This window comes from Mus caroli, unplaced genomic scaffold (assembly GCF_978045245.1).
Source record: "Mus caroli unplaced genomic scaffold, Mus_caroli_1 scaffold_18, whole genome shotgun sequence".
NCBI lineage: Eukaryota > Metazoa > Chordata > Mammalia > Rodentia > Muridae > Mus > Mus caroli.
The window spans coordinates 81,839,973-81,867,732 of record NW_028227273.1 but is presented as its reverse complement, the minus strand read 5'-3'; the positions used below and the strand labels follow the sequence as shown (position 1 = coordinate 81,867,732).

At 46.9% G+C, this 27,760-nt stretch overlaps 1 protein-coding gene across 2 annotated transcripts in view; it reads left to right on the top strand.

Moving 5' to 3' along the window:
- The window catches only part of Rps6ka2 (ribosomal protein S6 kinase A2), a 284,351-nt gene that overhangs the window by 72,028 nt on the left and 184,563 nt on the right, over positions 1 to 27,760 (top strand). The window contains exon 1 of one of the 2 annotated variants that reach the window (XM_085833318.1): positions 2,801 to 3,029. The exons of the other annotated variant lie outside the window; for it this stretch is intronic. Coding sequence (XP_085689444.1) covers positions 2,844 to 3,029 — 186 coding nt within the window. The 5' untranslated portion in view covers positions 2,801 to 2,843. Of the gene's footprint in view, positions 1 to 2,800; positions 3,030 to 27,760 lie in introns of those variants that run through there. 2 annotated transcript variants of the gene reach the window in all.

The window sequence follows — 27,760 nt, the reverse complement described above, 5'->3', positions numbered from 1 at the left end:
GGGGCAGTCTGGAGAGTTCATATCACACACAGGACATCTGGCCCCCTGCCGTGGGTAACTAGGGCACTGCCTAGAAATGAAGTAGGAGAAGAGGATTTTGACTTTGATGCTACATACAGGTAGGCAGCACCCTGCTCTTGCCTTCTTAGTGACTGAACTGCAGAAGAAATCTTGGAGCCCAAAGGGGCAACCAAAATTCACAGCAAACAGAACAGGGCACAGAGGCATGCATGAGACTTGTCTGTTTATGTCTGTTCGTCCCATGTTCATCATGTGGCAGACTACAAAAAACCCCCAAGAGCAGGTCAAATTACCCAGAGTGCACATCTGACATATGCAAATGCACACACTTGCAGCCAGTCACATGACTCAAGAGGCTGGGGCAGGAGAATCATGAATTCACAGCTAAACTGGGCTACAGAGCAAGACCCTTGAATCAAAACAGAAAAATGAGTGTGTATCTCTCTGGCTCAGTTTTTCCTGAGAAATTAATAATAAACAGGACACCATCAGTTAATCGTAGAAGATACTGGCGGATGTGCAGGTGTTGGGGGCACCTGAGTTCTGATCCCTATTTCACCCTTGAGGGAAGTCCATCCGCTCTGCTGGACTAAGTCTTCCTGTCTTTAAAAAGGGATTTGAGTAACCCCTGCTCCCTGGCAAGCGTTGTCCTCATGTCTGACCTTCGTCAGCACCATAAGACTGAATATATTTATATTCACTATAGTCATACCATAAGGCTGAATTCATTAAATATTTAGTAGCCCCTTAATATCCCTTCAGCTAATGCTCTCTTTGAAGTAACCACTTTTCTCCACGTCCACTGTGAAATGCATAAGAGGTTTTTTCCCCCTACCTCTTTTCTCTCCCTCCTTAAAAAAAATAAGGTCAACCTTTCAATGTATTCTAAATGACCTCTTCAGACACATACACGTTTTTAGTTCCTTTATCTGCAAGGTGTTAAAGTGTCTGCGTGTCTGTCCAACCCTCCCAAGGTGCTCCACAGACTTCTGTCCAGCATGAACTTTCTAGCACAGTGGCAGGTGCCCATGGGCTGTGGGTATGCCAGACTAGCCCCTCCTTTAAGATCATTGGAAATTAATAGCAGGAAAAGGTAAACACAAAATCATATTTAAAATAATGTGGACTTGATGCGATTTCTAGTCAAGTGCATGAGGCGTTGACGGGATCCTCATGGGAAGGTTTTTAGATGACATGCCCTTTAGACAGGTATGGGTGACATGCCCTTTAGACTGGACAGGAAGAAAGCCATATCTAATCTTTGCCTTTTCTAGTGTAGTTTAGACCCTATTCATTCTTGCCCTCTCTGTTCTACTGGGCTGTCTTTCCCAGGAGAAGCCAAACTGTTTTTAATAAGAGTCCATCCATTCTAACAGAGCTATGTTCTGCTTGCTCCCTAGATATCAAGAGTCTGAATTTTAAGTTTTTAAGTCACCATCCCTGGCCCAGCCAGCTGCATGTTTGTAAAGGCATAGGTATCCATCTGTAGAATGGCCCCTCGTAGGGAAATGGGGAGACTTGGAAGGTGAGGGAACTCGTGTTGGCAGATATGACAGAAGGTGGAGTGTAGATCAAAGGGAAGCCTTGGCTCAGGGCATGGGGTGGGGCAGCGTGTGATCCCTGGGAGTCCATTCTGCACCTTGCCCCATCCTCACCCTACAGAGTCAGATGCGCAGCTCATCCTCCATCGAACTAGTTGGCTCTTCTCCTGCTGCCCTCTCTTTCTCTGACATCAGCTGTTATAGGGAGGAGAGTCACGACTCCCCAAACCAGCAAATTACTTTACATCGTGGCACCAGAGTTTACAAGCTCCCGAGTGCCCTTTGATGTGTGAAAAGCCTGAGGCAGGTGGAGCCAGAGCCATCTTCTGGATGCCTGGCCCCTTTTGTTCTCCAAGTGAATACTGTGTGGAGTCCCTGCTGGTTTGTTTGTTTGTTTTTGTTTTTGTTTTTGCCATTTCAGAAAGCTGACAAGGGCCCTCAGTTTGTACTGGCTTCCTAATTCTAGGGCCTCAGATTGTTTTAGAAGACTCAGATAAAATAAACTCATGGGGGTTGCCCTGATTTTGTCTAACTAGTGTTCTTATCAGCAAGGGGACTAGGGTACAGACATACAAACAGCCTTTTGAAGACACATGGAAAGGACACGGCTGCAAAGCCAAGGAGGCAGGGCCAAGAGGAACAAGCTTTGCTGATCTTGGTCTTACCCTTCTGCCGCTGGTGTGCGGGGTACAAACATCTGCTATCCAGGAGCCCAGCTCAGAGCAACAGTTAAAGCAGATTGACCTGTATGTCCCCAGGGGTGGGGGGAGGTGAGGTGGGGGGGAGAGGTGAGGTGAGGGGGGGAAGAGGCAGAGTAGACCCCGCGTGTCTAGGCAGGCTTTGCCCTGATGCTTTAGGAAGGCAATGAAATACTGCTACTGTTTTCTAGCATCTTGAATAAGAACAGGCACTTTCTGCTGGGCACCATCTATATGTACAGGAGTGTACGTATGTACACCGTATGTGAGTGACATGTATGTATGCTCGCATCCACACAGAGCTATGGGCCTTTGCCTCCAGAGTCCAGCCACTGTGTCTCCCAGGCATGACTCCGATCCTCTGGCAGGCAGCCCCAGCGCAGTATCTCCTGCAAGTCCCTGGATACAGAGGCCCCGGCACTGTTCCTCCTTTAGCTTGTCACCATAGAGCTGCATGTTTTCAAAGTAGGGGAATCCTCCTGAGACCCCAGTGACTGCCCCAGGGGTCCTGGGTCCTCTGCATGCCAGTAGGATCGTGCTAGCAGCTCTTGAAGAGTTTCTGTGTGTCCGAAGTGTGGCCAGCATGGCCCAGGAGCGACCTGCAGCAGCACAGCAGGGCAGACGTCGTCTGTGCTCAGAAGCAGATGCGCTGGCAAGGCACGATACCTTCACTTCTCCAACCTTAGGCCGGGGACCCTACTGGCCCCAGGAGACCTCAGCATCGGCGGGGATGACTGTCCTCAGAGACTCTTTAGAAAGGAAAGTCCAGGTCAGTGGGTAGAATGTAATAAACGCCTGGGGCTGCGTGGTGGGGAGTGGCCGGTTAGTCTGTCTCCATGTTCATGGATCCTGGGATGGGAAACTCACAGTGAAAATACCTAGGCTATGAACTTGGAAGGGTGGTACCCACCTGTGATGTCTCAGAGTCTCAGGGTTGCAGGGAGATGACTGCTGGATGTGGGAAAAGCAGCTCTGGGCTGAGTGTCAGAAGCTCGTTTGCAAGAAATATTCAAACCACCGGTCTCCTACTCTGGGTGTCTGCTGCAGAGGGAAGCAGCTGTGCTCTGACAGGCGGCCGGCCGGCACCCGCCTGATGTAGGCCTGGTTGCCTGTTCTCAAGTCACGAGTGAAAGGGGAAAGAGAAGGAAGAGCATCCTTGCAAATCCAGAATGCTCAGCGTGGCCTGCTGTGGCTGCTCGGCAGAGGCAGAGCTGCCCAGGATGGGGGTAGCTCCCTGGGGTGAAGGGAGCCCTGGCGGTTGCTCTGTGACTAAGCAGAACTGTTGTTATAGCAACGTGGGCCTGCCATTCAGACACGTGCTGTGAGAAGTACCTTTCAGGTACAATTCCTGTCACAAGCTGGTTAAAAGCAGTGACCTAGCCAAGCAGCTCACACTGGAATGGACCGGAACTCAGGCTTTTTTTTTTTTTTTTTTCCTTTTCATTCAGTGTCTGGGTGTTTGGGCTGATTGTCTACCCACTAAGTCTTTTCTGGCTAGAGGCTGGCAGCGAGGGCCAGAACCACCTAGCACTCTGTAGTGTGGGGACCCTAAGTCAGCTTTCCTGGCCTATAACTGTGTGGAGGGGCTTGTCTGGGACCAACATTATTATGTGCAGTGCCCTGTAGCTTGGCCTGCCTAGCACAGTGCTGGGATGTGCAGCATCTTGGTACTCAGGCTCAGAGTACCAAGCTGGATGGGGGCTGTAGCAACAGCTTCCTGTCTTCTTCTGTTAATACCCGTACTACCTTGGGGTTCTGGTCCTTTAGCTGTCTATGTATGTAGTACGTCCCACCAGGTAGATGGTCGTGGCCTTATTCCAGAGCCTGTGACATGTATCAGAGGGACATGTATCTTCACTCCAGGTCCCATCTCATTGTGCTGGGACCCATCTGCCTGGGCATCAGACTCCATGTTGCTCCTGAAGCACAGATATGAATGTGGGTGGACTCTCTGGTGTGAAATAATAAATGCCCTTGTGTACAGTGAGCTTGCTGCCATTATGTAGTTAACTGAGTGGGTGTTATAAGTGATAAAGACGGTAGTGTGTGAACATTGATATGCACAGAACAGAAGAAGCACAGAAAAGGAACAGACAGGCAGGAAGCGGGCTGAAGAGCAAGTGGCTGGACCTGCACATGGCACAGATGTCTTTCCTTCTGTGACCCAGCGACAGAAGTTCTCTCTTGGGGTCAAGGCACAGAGATCATCATTTTGGGTGGGTTTTGACTCAACTTCGTATTTGTCAAAATGTTCTGGCTCTGTACCACCCTTATGATGTGCTCTGGAGCCCGCCCTGGAGACACCCTGCCTTAAGGGTTCCCCTCCACCAAACCTTAAGTTTTCAGACAAATTCAGCCAATGCTGAGTGTCCTCTCGAAGCCATTTCCCGTGAGCACTGCACCCAAAGGCAGACATTGCAGCTCTGTGGCGGTGTCAGCACGGGGCAGGGTGTCAGTGACATCTGCTCTGGTGCTTATGCTGCTCAAGGCTCGAGGTCTGTCATGAGGCTGTCACTGTGCCAAGGGGCCCACCTACCTAGGGCAGGGCTCCCTAAAAGAGGCTAATACTCTCTAGCCATTTCTGCTTCCGCTTATGAACAGTATCTTTTGTAGTAAAGAAAAATTGAAATATTCAAATCAGTCAAGTTTTGTATTTTGTTTAAGAATCCTTTCCTACTCATGAATGCAAATATTGGCCAATTTTTCTTACGACAGAAGTGTTGTACTAGTGCGATTTGGTATGCAGTGTATAGTAGAGACTTGCTTCATTCTTTCATAGAGAGATTAGTGTTCTATGTGGAATCTTTGAATAGCCTGTATCTCCTTCCTGCTGGTTTTCAATGTGAGATTTAGGTCCTCCGAGCCCATTAGTTACCGAGTTATCAGTGGGCTGAAAATTGTTTCAGTGGTAGATGCTAGCCAGCAATCTTGGCTAAATTTTAAGCACCACAGGGCTTAACTTTAGAGACTTCTGGGGTGCACGGAGAGGGGCATGCTATCTAGAGCTCACATGGGTCTCTGCCATCAGATCACAGCTGTCCTGTGTTCTGTGGGACCAGCAATAGTGAGGAACATGATCCTAGGGGTTGAGGGACCCTGCTCCAGCCATCTGAACACGAGGCTTTGGACATGAGTGTTGTTTACACAGCACAGAAGTTGTGATTTATAACAAAAAAGGAAGCCAGGGATATGTTTGGTAGAGGTATGGTATGGTGTGGAGAAGGTGGTGCCCCTGTGGGCCCATGCTGAGGCATCCCTTCCCCCTGAAATACCAGCCACATGTATAGTATAGAATAGAGATTATTTAGGGCACGGGGAGGGGGGGAGGATTGGGAAGGGAGGAAAGAGAGAGAAAGTAGAAGAGTAAAGGCTGGCCATGAACACATGGAAAGAGAGGGGGAGGGGAACAGGGAGAGAAGAGACAGAGGTGAAAGAGCAGAAGAGAGCAAGAGAGAGAGGAGGGGGCAAGCAGCCCCTTTTATGGTGAGTTAGGCATACCTGGCTGTTGCCAGGTAACTGTAGGACAGAGCTTAGAAGTAACACTAACAGCAGGGACAGTCAATGAACACATTTTTCTTAAAGCATGCTCTCTTGGAAGCAATGTAGGCGCTAAATGGTAGCAGGAAGAGGAAGACTCAGAAGAAATGCAACAGGTTTTGAGATCCTTGGCTGCTTTATGGAAAGTTGATATATTGTCCTCATTGTCCCCTGGCATAAAGGCCTAGCAGGCAGGAGCTGTGGAGGGCCAGACCCCCTGGACAGTTATCCTCCTTCAAGTTCAGAATCTCTCCAAGATGCCTGTGGGAAATTTCCTGCCCATATTGTATGTGTCTGGGTAGGGCTGTCTCTGTGCAAATGCATAGCAATGTGACTGGCTTTGATGGCCACAGAGACTTCTTAACCAGAGGTTTCTGCTCTGGATTTATCATCCGTTCCTTACCAGAGGCAGTGTACATCAGTACACTCTGGGGTACCTGACTCAGCATGGAACACATCCTTAGCTGTAGTACAGGGCCCTGCACTCACAGGGTCCTGGTCACATCTAGGAAGCATGCGTCCACATAGTTAAAGCAGTTGTGCATAAGGGGTTTATTCAGGGATTATCAGACCTAGTGGCTTCCTTGGATTCATACTGCTGAGTTCCTGACCATTTTTTCTTTACTGCTCTAGACTTAGGACTGTTTAATTATAGAATGGAACCATAAGAATGCCAGGGAAAAGAGGGAACTTTACCACTGCCATAGACGTGTGTTTAGACAAGTCAAAGCCGATGAATGACTCTGCTCAGATACTTAGCTCCTCAAGAGGTTTATACACTCCTGTTAATTCCTGTACACTTCATATCTGCTGTTAGGGTATGCTCCCAGACTCGCTCACTTAAAAATAGCTTCTTTTATTAAGCTTCAGTAAGGCAAAATTGCTAGTACCAGGTTGAGGCTATTAACATTTCAAAACTTGATGTATTTTCCCAGCATTTGCCTCGAAAGCACGGAGAGAGGACCCTGTCCAGATGTGAGCTGTGAGGCTAAAGGCACACACCAAGGGCCACAGCAGAAAAGCAGGGCATCATGACTGCTTCCCTGCCAACCCTATTCTTTTGACGCATCCTGAATTGGCACTGTCTGACTCCCTCTGATGTGGGTCACTGGGTCCTATTATGCTGGCATTTTTTTTTAACTCAAGAGAGAGCTGAACCTTTTCATTTATAATGTGGGAACCATATTGGTAACTATTTCTATGGCTTTGGGGACAGGCATATGAGTGTACCTTGTAAGGCAGTGTGGATCAGAGGGACGTGCAGTCACCAAGTGTCCACCGTTGCCTCTGTGTTCCATGTATCCACCGCGGTCCTCGTGTAGTGTCTCTAGATTTCAGATCTGCCTTGGTTAGTTGAAGCACATCTACAGCTCAGTCTTCCAGACTCTCCTCTCACACTCTCTCCAGAGCCCCTTCCCACCACCAGCAGGTGGCAGACCTAGAGAAGTTGCTGTGGCTTCCTCCAAAGCAGGGCTTCCTGGGCTGCTGTGTGCAGTGGTGATTGCAGAGACAGCCAATGAGCAGTAGTGTACTTGGATACATGCACTGTGTTTCTAGAAAAGAAAAAGACACCTACGTATCCTAAATGCTAATGGCAGGACATGGGCAAGTGACCTGGCAAGCACTGTATTTCAATTAAAATAACAACGTATTGCAATACCTATTCTAGAAAGATCCAGGGCAGTGATTCTCACTGAGTGCCTACACTGGAAAAATTAATTTTTTATTGACTTTATGTATGTGGGTACACTGTCGCTATCTTCAGATACACACCAGCAGTGGGTATTGCATCCCATTACAGATGGTTGTGAGCTACCACGTGGGTGCTGGGAATTGAACTCAGGACCTCTGAAAGAGCTGTCAGTGCTCTTAACCTCTGAGCCATATCTCCAGCCCAGAAAACTATTTTTATTTACTTGGTATTTTTCTGTATTTTCCATTTTCTTCTCAATTAAAAATAGATCATTTTTTTTCTTTCATAATCAGGAAAGCAAGGTGACTTTTTCTTACAGAAACAGAAATAATAGACTATAACAATACAAGGATTTGAGGTGAGGGCCCAACTCCGCAGGTGATATGCTATTGTAAGTAGAGCCTTTGTCCAGTTCATGACTGTCAACACACTTCTTTATATAATCAGGGCAGGAGTCCCAAATACAGGGAGAGAATTGCTTCACACTCACGTGGTCAGCTGGGAGGAGCCCTCCATCAGGAACTGTTTTCATAGATTAAACGGAGTATTAGCTTCTTATGAGGGAAACTCTTTCTGGTTTTTACTTAACAGTTTGCCCAGAGGAATCCTAGAAGTCTCTTTCTTACCTCCGGAGGGTGCTGCTTATGTCTAACAGCATCTCACAGTCTGGTTTATACTTGGCATAAGGAAGGCATGTGTCATTCCCCAGGAAGTCCAGATGCCCATGCCTAAGATGCAAGAGTGATAATTAGACACTTTGGGAACTAAAAGCAAATTGGTAGCGTCTCGGTAATGCAGCCGCTGTCATTGCTGGGTGAGTGATGGGGTGTGTGTGGCACGCTGCGAAGGTTACTTGCTTCTATGACGCTGGCACACGTTCACAGTATCACACTCCCTGTTTCACCAGGAGGGCAATGGGTATTTTAAGCCACAGTACATCTACCTTTCTTTCGTCATAGCTAAAGTACAAAGTAGCCTTTGTACTTTATGCTGGCAACGGGCATAAAACGACCTTGAAATTTAATGTAGCGTTTCTGAACAAGTCACACAACATGAGTGACAGGCAGGCTATGTCTCTGCCTTTCAGGCTTTGTTAGAAACTTGCAGCCTTGCTGCCTCTGCCTCCCCCTCCTGTCTTCTTCCCACCCCCAGTCCACCTTGAATAGTTATAGTACTGGAGGGACAGGTACCAGGGAGGCTCTCAAGGTTGTTGCCTCTGCTCTATATTCTCTTCAGCATCTTCTGCCACTGTGCCTAGTGACTAGACTGGTCCACAGATACCATAACTGAAGGGAAAGTCTTCTTTCTCATGCTCCCAGCATAAGCTAGCCACTGTCCTTCATGCTTCCTCATAGAGCCACCGCCTAAGAAGCTGGGGACCTGCTGCAGGTGGAGCCTGGGTCAGCTCGCAGCAAGCAGGGCTGTGGTTGGGACAGATGAACCTTGGGTAGACAGACCTTGGGGTTTCCCCACTCAGGAGTGGGTGTCTGGCCTTAACTTTTCCTGCCATGCACTAGCCACCGTGATATTTTGTACACTTGAATCAGAAGCATTATACTAGAGAAATGAGAGGAAATGATGGGAAAACATTATCAAGTCTTGTCTCACACCATGAAAATGGTCAGCAGCACGGATGGCAGGAGTAACCTTCTAACGGGAGACTTACCCGAGGGCAGTGTTCATGCACAACACAGCTGAGCTGTGCTCCACATATGAGGGAAGATGGCACGAGGCTGTGGGAGACATCCAAGGTCCAGAGCCAAGTGGACAGAGCCAATTCACCACATGTGATTTATGACCATACATTCAGCTCCATCCTGTAAGCTATAAGCAACACTGGTTCATTACCTCAGCTCTGTGAGCCACAGGAACTTTCTGGCGGCAAACCTGGTACCACCCAAGCTGACTATTTTCTTTCCCGATTCTCTGTGTGCTTTTATTTATTTATTTATTTATTTTTCGAGACAGGGTTTCTCTGTGCAGCCCTGGTTGTCCTGGAACTCACTTTGTAGACCAGGCTGGCCTCGAACTCAGAAATCCGCCTGCCTCTGCCTCCCGAGTGCTGGGATTAAAGGCATGCGCCACCGACACCCGGCTTCTCTGTGTGTTTCTTGCCTCTGTGATAAGCCACAGGCAAGTTTCTCCACTGGCTGATGAGTCTGCACTGGCTGATGGGTCTTTGTCATTGTGTGAACCAACAGAACAGATTTTAAGCTAAACAATAGCTGTGCTGATCCCCAGGGCTACTTTGTACCAGAAGTCATGTGCTGCTCTCTCTTTCCTCAACTCCCAGAGCCATCTGCTCAGTGTCCCCTGCATGGAGACCTCTGCTCTGAGGAGCTTGTCATCAGTTCTCTTTCTGAGCACAGTCAAGCGAGTCTCTGTCTGTCCCGTGTTGTTGCAAACACTTGCTGCGAGCGCATTTCTTTTTCTGTGTGTGAGGTTAACCCTGACATCATCTCTAGTGGCCGTGTGGGGGATGGGATGATGGTGGTTCCCTGCTTTTTCTTATATATCACATGACTTTCCAACATGACAGGCTTGGTGACTTCTCAAGGTTCTTCGTCATACTTGATGGGATTTTAATCTACAGCTGTCCCCTGTGAGTCAGTGGGTCTGAAGTAAGCAATGAGGTCCAAGCATACAAATCAGGTCGGGAAGTTTTAAAAGACTCTTCTCGGTCGGAATCACATTGTTCAGATTGCTGTAACAATGGGATCCAGACCCTGCAGCATTTCATCAAATATTCCTTGTCAAAAGACTTGGAGGAGAAAGGTGAGCTGGCTTAATATTTCATTAGGTAAACTCACAAAAAGCTTAAATGGTCTTGAAGGAGAAGCTGCCTTATAAATAACGCATGGCCTAGCATCTCTGGCTCAGACCTGTCCAGCCTTGCAGAACACGCTCCTTTCTGCTGAATGGAGGACAGGCTGTGGGGCTGTGTGGGCTGTCCTGCCAGGGTGAATGCAGCTTCGTGGAAACTCATTAGCTCCTTACCACTCTGAATTAAACACACTTGATGTGAGATGCCAGAAAGCCAGTCACGTGTCAATTGCCTAGTCTGAACGCTGGCTATCCTTATATCTTCCATTTGATGAGGTGGCTATGAAAAATGGTTTGTGGCCCCGTACTCTACTGAAGACAAAAGAAGGTCGGATGGGTGTTAGGGTGCTGAGGTCTGTTGCATTTGGTCAACCTGCAGAAGCCCAGTATTGTGGTGGTCATCCCCAAGTCTCCTCAAACTTCAAAGCCCCTCCCAACTTGTGAACAGATGACCCTGGTCTCCTGCTGTGGAAGAAACTGAAGACACCTATTTTCTGACTCTTAGAAATATGACTTTGCCTGTGCCTACCTTTGCTTATGTTCAACTTTACGAAAGATGCTGCTTCTCTGAGGAAGGCTACACGTCCCCATGCTGTTTCTGTGGGGGACAGTTCAAGGGCCAACATCTTCAGTGAGACTTGCAGCCAGAAAAGCCCCATCTATACATCACAATTCCCAGTACTCAGGCACGTGCTGACCTGTTCATGTGCCTGGGACCAGCCTGAAGGTGTGGCCAAGGGCTGACCCAATAAGACCAGCCAGAGGCTGTGGTTAGTGCAGAGCTGGGGCCAGGCATACACAAGATTCTTCTCTCTCTCTCTCTCTCTCTCTCTCTCTCTCTCTCTCTCTCTCTCTCTGGTGTGTTGAGGGGCTTGCAAGAGGCTATAGTCCTTTGCTTTAAACCCACACTAATATGTTTAGTCTCTGGAGACTGTTCTGAGCCTCAGAGACAGATTTTCAAAATCACTGGTTATTTTTCTTAGTCTTTTAAATTTTCTTAAATTTTTAGTTTTCTTGCTATGTAGTTGAGGCTTGGCTGGAACTCATGATCCTCCTGCTTCTGCCACCTAGGTCCTGGGTAACAGTGTGCTGCTGCACATGTCTGACCCCAGTTATTTGACCTTATTTGTTTCCTGAGACGGCTGTAACATTGCCACAAAATGTCTGACTTAACAGAGACCTAGTGTCTTGCAATCTGGAGGCTGGAGGTCAGGGTCAAGGTGTGAGGCTGTGAGAGCATCTTTGGAGTTTGCAGTGATGGGGAATCCCTGTGGCTCATAGATGACCAGGTCCAGTCTTGGGTGCCTATTCACTTGCATGCGACCCTGAGCTCAATTCCTTTCTTTCAGGGAACGTAGTCACATTAAATCAGTGCTCTCCTTCCAAGAACTTTATTTAAACTTGCTCTGCAGGGACTTCATTGATGACCACTAATTAAGACTGGTTCAACTTACACTTACTCAGCTTTACAGTGGTTTGAACGTGATATATGTAGTAGAAGCTATACTTTGAATTTTGACCTGTGAGCTTTCTCCAGGCAAGTGGTACACAATCTGTCATCCCAAATGATGATTGGTGCATGGTGGTAGCAAGCCAAATTGCTCAGTTAGCCTCCCATTTTTAAGGGAAGGCACTGATGTTGTATGTGTCATGTGGCTGAGCTAGGCTGGCCACTAGTCTATGGCATGATCAATGCATTTTCCACTTAGGTATTTCTGAAGGGTTTCTTGGAATGTGACCATATTATTGAGTTAAATAAGGCCACTTTCTGAGATAAGAAAGGCCCAGACTTCAACCTTTTTGTTGTTGTTTTTAGTTAATAAGTTTTTTCCATTTTTATTGAAAATATAATCACTTCCCTTTTCTCCCTCAAATCTCTCTCATGACCTTCCCTCTCAAATTGATAACTTCTTATATATGTACAAATATATAAATAAAATCTGCAGTGTCCATTTTTGTTGTTTACAAATGTATAGCTTTAGAGATGACCACTTTACTGGATGACTAATCAACCAATTTGGGGGAAGATGCAGTTCAACACCCCTCTTTTCCTGGGCAGCTTCCTATAGGCACAGGGAAGGCTTTGCTGTCCTGTAGGAATGTTCTAGTAAATTTAGGCATCTACTTCCCTAGAACCCACTCAATGGTTTTGAGTAGCTTTGGCACCTCATTATAGCGGAAAGAATTAGAAACTTTTAGACCCGTCCAGAGCAGTTTCCTAAAGCTGTTTACTCACCAGGAAGCCTGGCCCTATCTCCATGACACCCAAGTCTGCCTGGCATGGGTATCAACTAGGAATCTGGTATGGGACTCCCTCTGACCTGGTAGTCCCACACCCTGGCTCGAATACAGGATATACCCCACCACAGTCACAACAGTGTTTGTTCTTTTTTTTTTTTTTTTTTAAAGATTTATTTATTTATTATATGTAAGTACACTGTAGCTGTCTTCAGACACTCCAGAAGAGGGCATCAGATCTCATTACGGGTGGTTGTGAGCCACCATGTGGTTGCTGGGATTTGAACTTCGGACCTTTGGAAGAGCAGTCGGGTGCTCTTACCCACTGAGCCATCTCACCAGCCCGACAGTGTTTGTTCTTAAAACCTTGGCACAATATGAATTCAAATAAGTTTCTTGAGACCATCATGCAGTTAGGGTAAGGCCTATTTCCCAAACCTCAGCAAGAGAGATCAAGTTCTTAGGTAGCAGTTAACTGGGTTCTGATGGTTATGTCTATGTAGCATGGATCCTTGAAGAGTGCTTTTAGAAATGCCTCAAGCTCTCTATGGAGAAGATGCCCGTTTGACCCAGAAGTTGACTACACATCTGTGCTGATGTTTCTAGGTTTGCGTGTGTCATAGGATCTTTCTCAACCCATTTGTATGTGCTGGACACTCAGCTACCCCAATAGTCAGTCTGAGACACTGGCTCTGAGTTCGTTGTCTCGGCCTGTGTCTCATGTATCATGAAAATTAAAGGTGGCACTGTCCAAAGCAGAAGCAGGCTTAAGAGGGATTACAGAAAAATGAGAACCCAAGGGAAAGTAAGAAATGAAGAAAAGGCCAGAGAAACTTTGAGAGTGAGGGGATTTCCCAAGAGGGGAAAAACTGTTGAACTTCCTTGTCTGGGGTTTGTATAGGACCATGGCAGGAACTGGATAAAGGATGAGGTAATTGCTATGATATCGGTTACTCTCTGGGCTATCATGGGCCCACACATTCCACACATGCCCCTGGCCCATCAGAGCCATGACCGTGTAGTGTCCATGCATGGGCTGCCCACCTAGTTAGGGTGTTGAAGCCATGTCCATCCCTGCCTTGTGACTTGTTAGCCACTGACCTCAAATATCTGCTGTTTAGTCACTCAGTCAGTGTTCTGACCTCAGAACTTCAAGGGTCTCAAGCGCTGCTAATTGTACTAAGCTCTGGTCATTCTCACAGTTGCATGAGCAGCCTGTAGCTTCACCATGGCAGAGAGTTAACTCTAACACAGCCACCAAGACGTAGCTGCAATCTTTCTTGGTTACCACACATTTTGCATCTTGGCTGTGGGGTGGTCTGGGTGGTCTCCTGAAATAGAGGATTCTTGTTAGAAGCCATCTGTCTTAGTTTCCGTTTCATTGCTGTGAAGAGACACCATGACCAAGGCAACATTTGTAAAGAAAACCACTTAATTGGGGCTGGCTTACAGGTTCAGAGGATTACTATAACCGTGTCAGGAAGCATTGCATTGTCTAAGCAGAGATAGGGTTGGAGAAGGAGCTGAGAATTCTTCATCCTGATCTGCAGGCAACACGGGAGAAAACTGTTTTCCGTAGGCAGCAAAGAGAAAACTAGATTCCTCACTGGGCAGAGCTTGAGCACAGAAGACCTCAAAGCCCACCTACAGTGACTCACTTCCTCCAACAAGGGCACACCTCCTCATTGTGCCATTCCCCCTGTACTGGCTATTTTTGTGTCAACTTGACACAGCTGGAGTTATCACAGAGAAGGGAGCTTCAGTTGAGGAAATGCCTCCATGAGATCCAACTGTAAGGCATTTTCTCAATTAGTGATCAAGGGGGAAAGGCCCCTTGTGGGTGGGACCATCCCTGGGCTGGTAGTCTTGGGTTCTATAAGAGAGTAGGCTGAGCAAGCCAGAGGAGGCAAGCCAGTAAAGAACATCCCTCCATGGCCTCTGCATCAGCTCCTGCTTTCTGACCTGCTTGAGTTCCAGTCCTGACTTCCTTTGGTGATGAACAGCAGTATGGAAGTGTAAGCTGAATAAACCCTTTCCTCCCCAACTTGCTTCTTGGTCATGATGTTTGTGCAGGAATAGAAACCCTGACTAAGACAAATTGGTACCAGCAGAGTGGGGTATTCCTGTGACAACCTGACCATGTTTTGGGGAGGACTGTGGAAGGACTTTGGAACTTTGGGTTTGAAGATCTATTCATTGTTAAGAGCTCTGTCAGATGTTGTGTAGGAGCTTGGAAGATAATGTTGAGAACAGTGCAGAAGATGGAGGTCTGGTTTGTGAAATTTCAGAGGGAAAATTAAAGACTTTTCAGGGCCATTGCTGTTTTGATTGTGAAGATTTTGTAGTTCTGGTTAGCTGGGGCTGAAGAATCAGCTGTGATTAACAAGATACCAGAACTACTAAAGCAAAAACTTTGCATTACTGGGACTATTGATGCTGGTTAGCTGGAGCTAAGAAATTAGCGGTGATTAAGAAGAGACCAGCATCGTTGAGGTGACATCTTCTGGGAAGTGTTTTCTGAAAGCACAAAGAGGCTGTGTTCCAGAGATAGGCAAGGTTGTACTCCTTCTGCAGTGGGACTTGGTAATGTGTAAGGGTCACCCAGGTGGTACTGGTTTTGAAGGCACGAAGGGGTCACACAGCAGCTCAGGCTCGGCACTGTGAGAGGCCATGGAAGGCCATTGGTGAAGGTGCAGCTCCAGTTGTAATTGAAGGCCCAGGACTGAAGGGGTCATGCAGTGTTTTGGAGATGCCAGTACTACGAGATGACCACCAAGAGCAGCAGCAGCAATGGAGTACAGGCATCTGGAGCCCAGAGGACGACGTGTGTGCTACAAAGGGCATGGCTGGAGAAGTGACCCAAGCCCTTGGAGGAGCCCAGAAGATCGTGAGTTGGATCCCAGACGTTGGACGGTTGGAGATTGATTTTTGCTTTGATTGTGACTGTGCCCTGATATTTTCCCTCTTGAAGGAAGAAACTGTTTTAGTGGAGCCCACAGTTAAGAGACTTTTAATTGTAAAAAGACTTTGGATTTTAAAAGAGATGGATATTTTAAAGAGACTGAAATTTTAAGAATATGTAAAGACTGTGGGACTTTTAAAGTTATTTAGATCTTGGGGATGAATAAGAATTTAAGGGTTGAGGCTTACTAGTGATGTGTTTGTGTGTCAAGTTGACAAGGGGTCAATTGTACTGGCTATTTTTGTGTCAACTTGACACAGCTGGAGTTATCACAGAGAAGGGAGCTTCAGTTGAGGAAATGCCTCCATGAGATCCAACTGTAAGGCATTTTCTCAATTAGTGATCAAGGGGGAAAGGCCCCTTGTGGGTGGGACCATCCCTGGGCTGGTAGTCTTGGGTTCTATAAGAGAGTAGGCTGAGCAAGCCAGAGGAGGCAAGCCAGTAAAGAACATCCCTCCATGGCCTCTGCATCAGCTCCTGCTTTCTGACCTGCTTGAGTTCCAGTCCTGACTTCCTTTGGTGATGAACAGCAGTATGGAAGTGTAAGCTGAATAAACCCTTTCCTCCCCAACTTGCTTCTTGGTCATGATGTTTGTGCAGGAATAGAAACCCTGACTAAGACACCCCCCTATGACCAAGCATTCAAACACATGAATCTATGGGGGCCAAACCTATTCAAACCACCACACCACCCTTACTTACAGTTAATCTATTACACTTATTTGTGTGGAAGTGCCTTCCATGTTCCTCAAGGACTTCAGTGCATTCGCTGGCCTGCCCCCACTGTCTCAGAGCCCCATCTTCATTGTTTAGCTCATAATCTTACATGAAGCCACAAACCCTCCTGTTCACTCTAGTGTTCCATGCCTTGCTGTGTCCCCCCTTAATGATTCTCTGATCCCAGTGTCTGTCCTCACTGCAACGTGTGTGAGCAACTTGCATCTCCATCGTGGGCCTTCTCTCCCTGTGCAGAAAGCAGCTCTGGCCTTGTTAATGCTCCTCTTGGTGTTGACATGGCTCTTGATTATCTGCACTCTCAACATCTGCTGATGGACTAGAGGTTGGTATGGGGGAGGCAATTGTGAAATCTGCCAAGCTGAGCACCAGTCAGGCGCTTATGTTTGAGATGAGCTGCTAGCTCTTCCTCCCGTGATGTCCATCCTCCTGCTTGTATGACAACTGTTGTTTCTTCATCTTCTTAAGATACTTGTGGGCTGATCTCTCTCAGGTGTAGTGCATCTCGCTTATTTTTTTAACATTGAGAAATGTCAGCATCCAGTAGGTATAATAAGCTAATTATGTAAATTAAGATTTAAATGTGTATAAAATATCTTCTGTGTGGTAACCATTTGCCTACTTTTAGGCTCTGGAAGGCAAAAGGGAGCTTGGAATAAGCAGGACTACCAAGACAGCCATGTTGGTGTGTGGGTGGAGGGACAGGATCTGGACATCTGTGGGGCAAGTGGGACCGTGTCACCAGACAGAAAAACTGCTAAGGTCGAGCAGACTAAGGAACCCTGGCAATTTCATAATTGAGAATGGAAGGCGTTTGAATCTGCTCACGACCAGGTTCCTATCCTGGAACATGCGACCACAACACCCCACTAGGAGGACTTTGACAACTGGCCAGGCAGCATAGGGCCCGGAGTTCTCCATGCTAATGAGGTATCTAGATGGGCATCAAGGGTTTAGCCAATAAGCGTCCCTTCCCAGGTGTCTCTTACTGCAAAAAGGTATTTAATCTTTGGTTCACACTGAGTAAGTCGTATGCATCCTTTTCCACCATGGATAAACAGTTTGGACAAACAAGGACTATCTCCTTCATCAAGGACCACTGCGGAGAGGGGGGAACCCTTTGTCATACAGAGCCATGTCTACATCTCCCACAGAAGGCCCCTCTGTACTGCTGGCACTCTTCCTGAGCTAAGCCCAGTCCATCACACCCCCACCATACACACACTCCGGCTCATCCCAGGTCTGTGGCCCTGTCCTCAACTCCTCATGGTTCCCAGCAGCGTTTGGGTGCCCAAGAGTTTGAGAACCTTGGCCCCAGACTGCACCATTTCTCACCTGTAGAAACATGGGCTGAGACCCCTATCATAGGCTATGTTTTGCCTCCCTCAAGTGGAGGAGCGTATCTCACAAGCCCAGCACCCTGATGGCAGCAAGGAAGGAACATAGCCTAGCAGCTCTGTGTTTCACCTCCCAGAGTGGCCTGACACCCCAGCTTCGAGGAGAAAGGCAGACCCACAGATATCCACTGGTGGCCAGATGGCTGCTATTGAGTGTCCCTTGGTTTCTATGGGTTTGATGGATGGTGGCACCCTCCCTCTTTGGGGTGAGGACTCCCAGCAGGCCCTACCTGCCCTCTTACTCTCTTATTTCAGCCTCTTGCAAGTCCTGGGTCTCGGGTGCTTACCAGGGTTGTTGTGTTGCTGTGGATGGATTCCAGGCCCTGTATAAAAAGGAAGCATTGTGCCAGCGAGCCACATCCTATCCAGCTCCTCGCCATCACAGAGAATGAGAGGGGGAGTAGAGCCTGGGAGAGCAGAGTCAAGAAGCCACGGTGAATGACGGGAGATTGACCACTTCGGGGCAGGACTCAGAGAATGGTGCCTGTCCCTTCAATGGTATTCTACCTGCTCATCTGTCCCCAGGATGGAGACCAAGGAAATTTTGCTCCAGACAAGTAGAAGACTTCAGAGATTCCTATCAGCTCCTGAGAAGGAGTAATAGGCTTTCAGGGCATTACTGTGTGCTTTTTCTTGGGCAGACATGAACAAATAAATGCCTGCTTGCTGCAGGTAGGGTGCCAGTGTCAAACCAAAGAAGTGATTGTACCAGAGTCTAGCTTGCTGAACCAATGAGTTTATTGGGGTTACTTCCAGGAGGATGACCCCCAAGACAGTGGTGATACTGGAAAGCTTGCTGCAGCATGGGTGATGAGCCATACAACCTTCACCCCTGAAGCTTTCTACACAACCTGCTGCAGTTTCACTAGAGAACATTGGATTCCCTCTATCCCCGTTATTTCTTATTGTTTATACCTTGGAGTGTGGGCCTGTGAGTCTTGTGATTTCTGAACTTCCTGGGGTTTGGAAGGTTCTTTAGCTTCTGAGTCTTATGGACTTCTTCTCTCTGCCCCCAGAAGGGAATGTTTTAATTTGGAGGAAATAGTTATAGAACCTTAATTTTTTTTCATGTTCTTGGATAACAATTGTTTCACCTCACAGTGAACCTTATTCCTTCAAGTAAATATCTGTAGGAAAGGAGACATCCAGCTGACCATATCTTCAAAGGCTCTCGTGTGACCGGGTCCCTTCGCTAGGGAGGGTTGGGTTCTGACCGTGAGCTGTGTACCTGGACAAACTCGAGATGCACCATCCCACGGGTAACTGAGGATTAAGCATCATTTTGAAGGTCCAGTGAGGTACTCTGTGGGAATCCCTACTTACCACAGGGCTCGGGAGACAAGATGTTTTCAAGAAAGGAATCTAAAACTTTAAAAAGTAAATTCATAGGAAAGACACGATTGTTTTTAAAAAAGAAGATTCTAGAAACCTCTCAGCCTTCTTTTTTTAAAATTTAGTTTTATTCACATTACATCTTGCTCACAGGACCCTCCCTTCTCTCTTTCCAGTCCCACCCTTACACATCCATTCCCCCATCGGTCCCTCTCTTCTCCTCAGAGAAGGGAAAGCCCCTCTTGGGTACCACCCCACCCTGAGATATCTAGTCCCAGAAGGACTAGGTACATCCTCTACCACTGAGGCTCACCCAGGCAGTCCAGGTAGTGGAAAGGGGATCCAATGGCAGGTCAGAGACAGCTCTGCTCCACTTGTTAGGGGACCTACACGAAGACCAAGGGGTCTAGGTCCAGCTCCTGTATGTTCCCTGGTTGGTGGCCTAGCCTCTGTGAGCCCCCATGGTCCCAGGTTAGTTGAATCCGTGGGCCTTCTTTTAGTGTCCTTGATCCCTCTGACTTGCTCACTTGTATCCCCAAGTCTTCCACAAGACTCCCTAACTCTTGTTTGGCTGTATGTCTCCACATCTTCCTCCATCCACTGCTGGATGAAGCCCCTCAGGAGACAGTTATGTTAGGCTCCTGTCTGCCAGCATGTGCTATCTCTTGAGTTTTTGATCTTGAGTTTTAGCCATTCTGATGGGTGTAAGATGTAACCTCAGAGTTGTTTTGATTTGCATTTCCCTGATGACTAAGGACTTTGAACATTTATTTAAATGCTTCTCAGCCACTTGAGATTCCTCTGTTGAGAATTTTCTGTTTAGCTCTGTGCCACATTTTTTAATTGGGTTGTTGGAGTTTAACTTCTTGAATTCTTTATAAGTTTTGGATATTAGCCCTTTGTCAGATATAGGATTAGTGAGGATTCTTTCCCATGTCTAGGCTGCCATTTTGACCTATTGACAGTGTCCTTTGTCTTACAGAAGTTTTTCAGTTTCATGAAGTCCCATTTATCAACTGCTGATCTTAGAGCCTGAGCCATTAGCGTTCTGTTCAGGAAGTTATCTCCTGGACTGCTGCGTTCAGGGCTATTGTCCACTTTCTGTTCTCTTAGGTTTAGCGATTTGAGTTTTATGTTGAGGTCTTTGATCCACTTGGACTTGAGTTTTGTTCAGGGTGATAGATATGGGTCTATTTGCGTTCTTCTCCATGCAGGCATTCAGTTAGACCACCACCATTTGTTGAAATTGCTTTCTGTTTTTTCCATTGTATGGTTTTGCTGTTCTTGTCAAAAATCAGGTGTCCACAGGTATGTGGGCTTATTTCTGGGTGTTCAATTTGATTCTGTTGATCCGCCTGTCTGTTCTTATTCCAATACCATGCAGTTTTTACTATGATTGCTCTGTAATATTAACCTCTAAGCTTTCTTAATGAGAATAAGAACATGTCGGTGCATGGCCACAGTAAGCCTGAGTTTCAGAGCAAGATCCCAGGCTTACAACCAGCCCCATAAAAATGACCCATACTGTCTAGAAGACATCATGCCTAGTTGTCATGTTTTCTGGATAGGGGTAGTTGATGGTCCCCAAGTGACCAGAGAGAGCAGGTTTTGTATTTAAGTGCATCCAGATAACCTATGAGTCCCTCACCATCTTGAGAATCTATGATATTTTTACCAAGCAATAATACCACTTTTAACCCTCATGAAAAATAATAAATATTTCCTTTAAAATGTCCTAAATGTCCAGTGGGTTATCTAGGGAATAAGTATGGAAACAGCTTCCTTTTGAAGATTTGTCTTTCAGCATGGTTTTCTCATGCCCCTGTTAGGCTTCTTCACGGGACCGTTTCTCACTATAGTGGCTGAGCCACCAGAGGGCTTGTCAAGAACATTTAACATATTTTCTTTTTATGCCAGATGGTTCTCCTTGAAGGACCAATCTTGTCTGTGGTTTTGCTCTTTATATAAAGAGCTGTAAAGTTTACCACCTTTCTAATGTTCATTCCTCTTTCTGGGGTCAAATCCCTTGGCAAAAGCAGCTTAAGGGAGACGTTTTAGCTCAGAGTTAAGGCCACAGTCCATCGCTGTGGGGAAATTGAGCAACCTGGAGCAGCTAGCTGCACCCAGTCGGGAACAGAGAGAATGAGTGCACCCATGCTGGTGCTGGACCAGGAATCAAACGCAGACAATGATTCTACCCACTTTTAGGTGGTAGAATTAAGACAACCCCTTCCAACACGTACGTCCACAGGCTAACCTAATTTAGACAAGTCCTCAGTGAGTCACCTTTACCAGGCGATTCTGCATTATATATCTGGCAGTTAAAACTAACCACCACACCACATCATTACAGCCCAGTACAGTACAGCCCAGTAGTGCTAAATATGTTCATGATGCTACAGATTGATTCACAGAACTGGTCAAAGGTGTCTGTCAGACAGCACCATCAACCCAGGAAACTCTCTGTCCTATGAGCATGACTACTCTAGGGACTGGAATTATACAACACTTTTCTTCCCCTGACTGGTTTATCCCACTCAGCATGTACACATACATTGTATAATGGGTCAGAATTTCATTCTACCTTAAGGCTAAATAATATCACAGATCTCACATTTTGTTTAGCCGATGTCTGCTCAGGGGCCCCAGGGCTGCTTTCACACTGGGCTGTGTGGATAGCTGGCTGTGCCTGTGTGAACGCAGGTATGTGGGCATCTGTTTGAGGCCCGGCTTTCAGCTCCTCAGGTATATGCCCTGAAGCATAATTGCTACTTCACATGGTAATATGTGCTTAAGTTCTTGAGGGACAGTCAGACTGCTTTCTACAGCAGCCACCAGGGTTGTCACATTTTATCAACAGCCTCTCTGGTACTCTCAGTTTCTGTGATTTCTGTGTGTATATGTGTATGTGTGTATATATGTGTATGTGTGTATATATGTATGTGTGTATATATGTATGCGTGTATATATGTATGCGTGTATATATGTATGTGTGTATATGTACATATATATGTGTGCCTGTACATGTGTGTATGCATGTACGTGTGTGCATATGTGTATATTGTATATGTATGTGTGTATATATATATATGTGTGTGTGTATATGTGTATATGTATGTATGTGTGTATGTGTGTGTGCATGTGTGTATGTGAGCAAAGGCTGTGCTTGTGCTCTGTATATGTACTCCAGTATTCAAAAAGGATGGCAGCTTTTGTCTTGCTCCAAGACTATGGTTCATGGAACAAAGTGCTCTGGGTGGTCAGCATCCATGCGTGGTCAGAGAGCACATGTGGTTAGAACATGAACCTCTTCTCCAACTGTGCTTAAGAGGCGTGTGTCATTCTACGGCAAAGACCCTTTTCTTTGTAGAAATCGGTATCTCCTTGCTTACCAACATGCAAACATAGGGAGAATCCATTCTCTCTGCTGTGAGTCCGACTGCGTAGTTACCAGCTGTGACCTTGCAACCCTCAGGGAAAGCCACCAGACAACTTGTGGGCAGGTCTTGCCTTATCTGAAGCTGGCAGTTAACTCAGCTGGTCTGTGGCATCATCAGCAAAGAGCAACAACTGAGGAGAGTCAGGCCGGGCAGGTGGACTCAAACCACCATGCTGAGTGTGAGCATTGATTCTGCTCCTATGACAAAGATGCTGGACACGCACTTACCCTGAGCACCCAGGCTTCTGAGTTCTGCCCTCGCCCACCGAGGAGGCAGTGGAGGATAATCTAGATGCTGGTGCCCAGGAGGACTAAGCAGGGACAGGAAGTGGGAAAGGGAGGAGTGTGTGAGAAATCCTGCAGCCAGGGTTACTAAGGAGTAGCCAGTAACTGAGCGATGTGAAGAGAGAAAAAGTCGACAGAATCCCCCTGAGTCAGGTTCCAGGGATGGAAACGATATTATTCAAGATAGAAAATGTGTTCTTGGAGAAAATCTGGGTCATTTAGTTGGACACGTTATTTTGGACTAAGGCTTATTGGGGGAGTTTTCAGGTGACATTTAGGAACAGCCTTTAAAATGGTAAATGTAGTTTAGGGCTTGAGAGCAAACACGCTTTTAAACTGGATGTCATCAGGGAGAGGGTCACATGAGCCACAGGAGGACAGACCCGTGAAGAACTGCAGACAGCCATGCCTGCAAGACTGAAGGAGAGGCAGAACACACGGCAGAGCAGCCAGAACAACAGGTCAGAGCAGAGCCTGGGGACTGAGCTCCTGGGACCGCCATGGAGGACTGAGGAAAAGTGGGATATGGAGCCAAATTGGGTTTAGTTGAAGAAAATTAAGCAGTTAAAGTAGAAAGAAAACTGGCTCCCAAAAACCAACAGTGGGGATGAAACCTGGAGGACTACCCTGAGGCTGGATCACACTCAGAGCCAGGACAGACCAGAGTCAAGGATAGACCTGAGGTGGGGAGCAGCTGACAGGTGAGGGTACATCAGGTGTGCCTGGATGACAGGTAGAATGAGTCAGATCAGATCCTTTATCCTCTCTGTGGGGAGGGATTGTTACTTGTAAAAGAAAACATTGCTTGGTATGCCTGTGAATTTAATACTGAGCCAAGGTTGTCTTGAAGGAGAAAGAAAAGGAGACTTTAAAAGAGGAAGTTATCAGATAACACGGCAGCAGCAGGCCTTTCTCTAAAACATTTTTTAACACAATCAAATAAATGGAAAAGTCTTTACAAAAAAAGAGAAGAACTAGAGCCCTTTAAAATATGGAGCCAAAGCCAAAGAGCTGCCTGCTCATTGTCACAGATGGAGTGCGATGTCTGCAGCTGAGTCTAAATGACATCAAACAAGCGGCATGAGAAGGAGGTGCCAGGTGCTCGTCTCCATGGACTCTTGGAGCAGAGGCAGCTGAAGGTTTCAGTCAGTAACCGGAGCAGAGAGGCCCTGAGGTGGCAGAAAAACCAAGGTCACAGTTTAATAAACTGAAAACCAAAGGTGCCAAGCAACAGAGTGGGTTACAGCAGTTTTGTTTCATGCAAGGTCCTTCCAGGAGGCAAGGTAAAGGTGATAATCCAAGAGACAGATGTTTACATTCCTTATGGAGTTTTTGTTTTTTGTGGTTTTTTTTTTTTTTTTTTTCACTGAGATGAGCAACAGCTCAAACTAGCAGAACAGGAACACACAGGCAGCAAGAAAGACATGGGCCACCTGCCAATCACTGGGAAATGCGAGTGAGCATGAGAGTCAGGACACAGTGAGCCAGGCAACATGGCTAGCCCCTGCTAGTACTGGAAGAATAGACAGTACTAAGTATATCAAGCCTAAAAATTCTCAGATTGCATTTAACATAAGAAAACAAAACAGAGGCAGAGACATGGCTCAGCGGTTAAGAGCATTGACTGCTCTTTGGAAGGTTCTGAGTTCAAATCCCAGCCACCACATGGTGGCTCACAATGGGATCTGAAGCCCTCTTCTGGTGTGTCTGAAGATAGCTACAGTGTACTTAGGTATAATAATAAATAAAAAAAAAAAAGAAAAGAAAGTGAAAACGAAACAGAAAACTCACTGGTTGTATGAAAGAATGCATCTGTATGTGTTTGTGAAAACAGAGAAGCCTAGACTAAAAGTTTCAAATAGCAAAGATCAACTGATAAGGACAATAAGCAACCTTGACTTCAAGGGAGAAAGAAGTATTAAAGCACGCAGACGATGGACACAGGTATGGCCCACCATGAGACACCACAGCCACACCGCCATCAACACAGCAGCAAAGTTCACGTTGCCAGAGCAGCAGACAATCCAGAGAGAAAAAGGAGTAACCGAGTTAGGAGACCTTGACTCCCCACCGAAAATCCGACAGACCACAGCAACCATGCCCACCATTTATTTACACTCACAGGCAAATAGAGTCAATATGGTATATTTGATTTGTGCACACATCCATAGGTATGTGGGGGGTCGGGGGAGATGTTTGTGGACAGAGATAAACTTGTCTCTGAAAGGAAGCTCTCTCCACCTCTCAAATATCTGTAAAACACCACGAATCTGTGGTTTAACTTACATCTCAAGGCAGATTGTTGTTTTCTTGTATGATGAAGTGAGTCACACTTGGTTTTCCTTTCATTCGTAGCGCAGATAATCAAGATATGTCTCTTGGTTCTAACTTTACTCTCCTATTGATACTTGAGAGTACCCTTAGAGTACCCACACCACCTCCAGCTGCTGCTGCGGTTCCTACATGCCAGTGAAGGAAATGTCTGTGTATCTGTTGGACATGTCTGGGGTGGGGTGGGGAGCTCACACATATGCTAGTGTACGTCTGTCCTTTCTGACAGTCTGACTGGCAGGGCCAGGTGCTCCAACATGACATCTCACTTGGCTGTTGGAAGTCACCTTCTTCTCAGGGGGAGAACCTGAACCAATAAGCAGCCTGGATCTTGGCACCAGTAAGTTTGGAAGCAGGATCAATCCGGGGGCTTTGGCCTTGGGCTGGGCCTTCCTCCAGCTTCCTTCAGACTCTTGTGAGAGAATCTGAGGCTCTGCATCAGCCTCAGTTGCTGCCTGGACAGGACTCTAGGAGTTGATATCCAGCCTCTGAAGACAGTTTCTCTGCGCTCTTACTGGTAACAAGACCTGGGTACTGTAGCCATCTTCCAGTCATCCAAGCTAAGCATGGGTGTGGGTGGTGCCATGGAGGGAGTGGTAGTCCTAGGACCTACAGGCTCAGTTGGATGGAAAGGGAGTAGATAATTGAGATGCCTCCAGAAATGCAGAGACACCGCCTTGATAGCAGAAATTAAAGTGGTTTGCATGAAAGAACCTGAAGAATCGCTGGTGGAGTCCTAAAAGTGGGATGGGGGGGGGGAAGACTGTACAGGGAGGGACAAAGCAGGGCATGGTTTGAAATTGGAATCAAAAGTCTTTCTACCACAGTTCATGTGGCCCAATCTAAAGAGCGTCACAGCCCTGTTGGGGGCCTGGACTTGCAGAACACTGTTTTTGCTTTAGTTTTGTTTTCCCTTCCCCTGTTCCTAGCCTTTGGGGACCATGGTCTTCAGACACATCACCTGCTGTGAGAAGTCAGTATGGCGCCAGGCCCTAGGCAGAGCTGGCATCCCGAGTGTCCGCAGGATCCTTTGAACCAGTTTGAACCAGTCTCCCGCCTGATCACTTTCCCCAACTGAATTGCTCTGCTCTTCCTTTTCAGATCATTTTACCTTCTCTCTGAGTGCCTGTTTGGTAGCTGCCGGATCAGTGTTTGTGACCACAGGACAACTCCCCGGTGCTATTTGTCACTTGAGTATACTGTCCTAATAAAAAAATCTAAGCGGACAGATGAGGCAGAGTGAGCACCTGTGCTTGTCTCTTCCCTGCTCAGAGGCCTGTCCTCTGAGTGACCTAATGAGCGGACAGTTCTGTCCATTATCCTCCCAGCTCTAGGAAACAGCATTGGTGTAGCACATCCCTCCCAGGGTACCACTGTCTGTTTGGCCTTTGTCTTTTCTCTGCTACAAACAGCAACAAAGTAACCAGCCCAGGACCTCTGTGGGTCGGGCTGGCTGCCGGCCAGAGTCAGCCCAGCTTGCCCAAACCTGCCTCTTTGTGAGCCCCATTGTTCACAGGACAGGGGGCAATCTGAGAGCCAGTCCTTGTCCTCTACAGCAGGACAAGCTTGTCTGCGGGTACCGGAGCTTACAAGCATTCTGGTTGTGTGAGATCTGGAGACGGTCATGTGAGGAAGGATTATCTATGGATTGGAAAGAAAGCAAAATCAGGAACCAACAGACAAGCCTGTCCCCTTAGAGCTGGGCAGGGTGACCCAAGGGCCTCTTCTCTGGCACACGCTGTGTGAGGAGAGTGGTTTTGTCAGCAGGTGCTCCCACCTTGGTCTCTGTGTCCTCGTTAAGATGACTACCTCTTGTTGTTTGACGATGAGACAGAGATGCTGTGGCTTGTCACACTGCCACCTCCTTTGTTTGAATGGTCTCTGAGCCAAGAATGAGTTGCATATTTCTTAAGTGATTGGAAAAAAAAATCTGAAGAATTTCTCATGACATATAAAAACTGCAAGAAGCTAAAAAAAGAAAGTATAATTAGAAAACACTACACTCACTCATTTCTGCGGTGTCTGTGGCGTTTTCTAGTACAATCTACCATCTGGCCCGCTGTTGGAAGGTTTGCCAGATGAAGCTGAATTGGTTGACTTTATTGTCTGAGGTCAATTCTAGGCAAACCTTTGACAATTTTTAACCTGTATGATCAGACAGACACCCACAATATCTTTGGACTTGTGAAATTCTTTTAACTTTCAAATGTTAGTATTTTTCCAACTACATGTAGGAGGAGAGGGAGAAGGAAAGAGGAGGAGGGAAGAGGAGAGGAGGAGGAGGAGGGAGGGGGAGGAGGAAAAGGGGAGGAGGAGAGGGAGAAGGAGAGAGAAGGAAAGAGAAGGAGGAAAAAAGGGAGGAGAGGGAAAAGGGGGAAAAGGGTAGGAGGAAGAGAAGGAGGAGAAGGAAGTGGAGGAGGAAGGAGGAGAGGGGAGGAGGAAAAGGGGAGGAGAAGGGGAGGAGGAGAGAGAGAAGGAGGAGAGAGAAGGAAAGGGGAGAAGGAAGAGGAAGAAAGAGGAGGAGGAAGAGGAGGAGGAGCCTGATGGATAGGTTTGAACCTGGTGATCTCATATTTCATGAGCTTCGGGCTGCTGTGGTCGTCCAGTGGTTGCTTAGCTCCAGTGCCTACCACAAGGATGAGCGTGAGGAGGACTAGCAGGAGCACGTGGGATCTTCAGATTCTTTGTGTTAGGTGTTTTGCCACATTATTGGAAACACATCTTTATC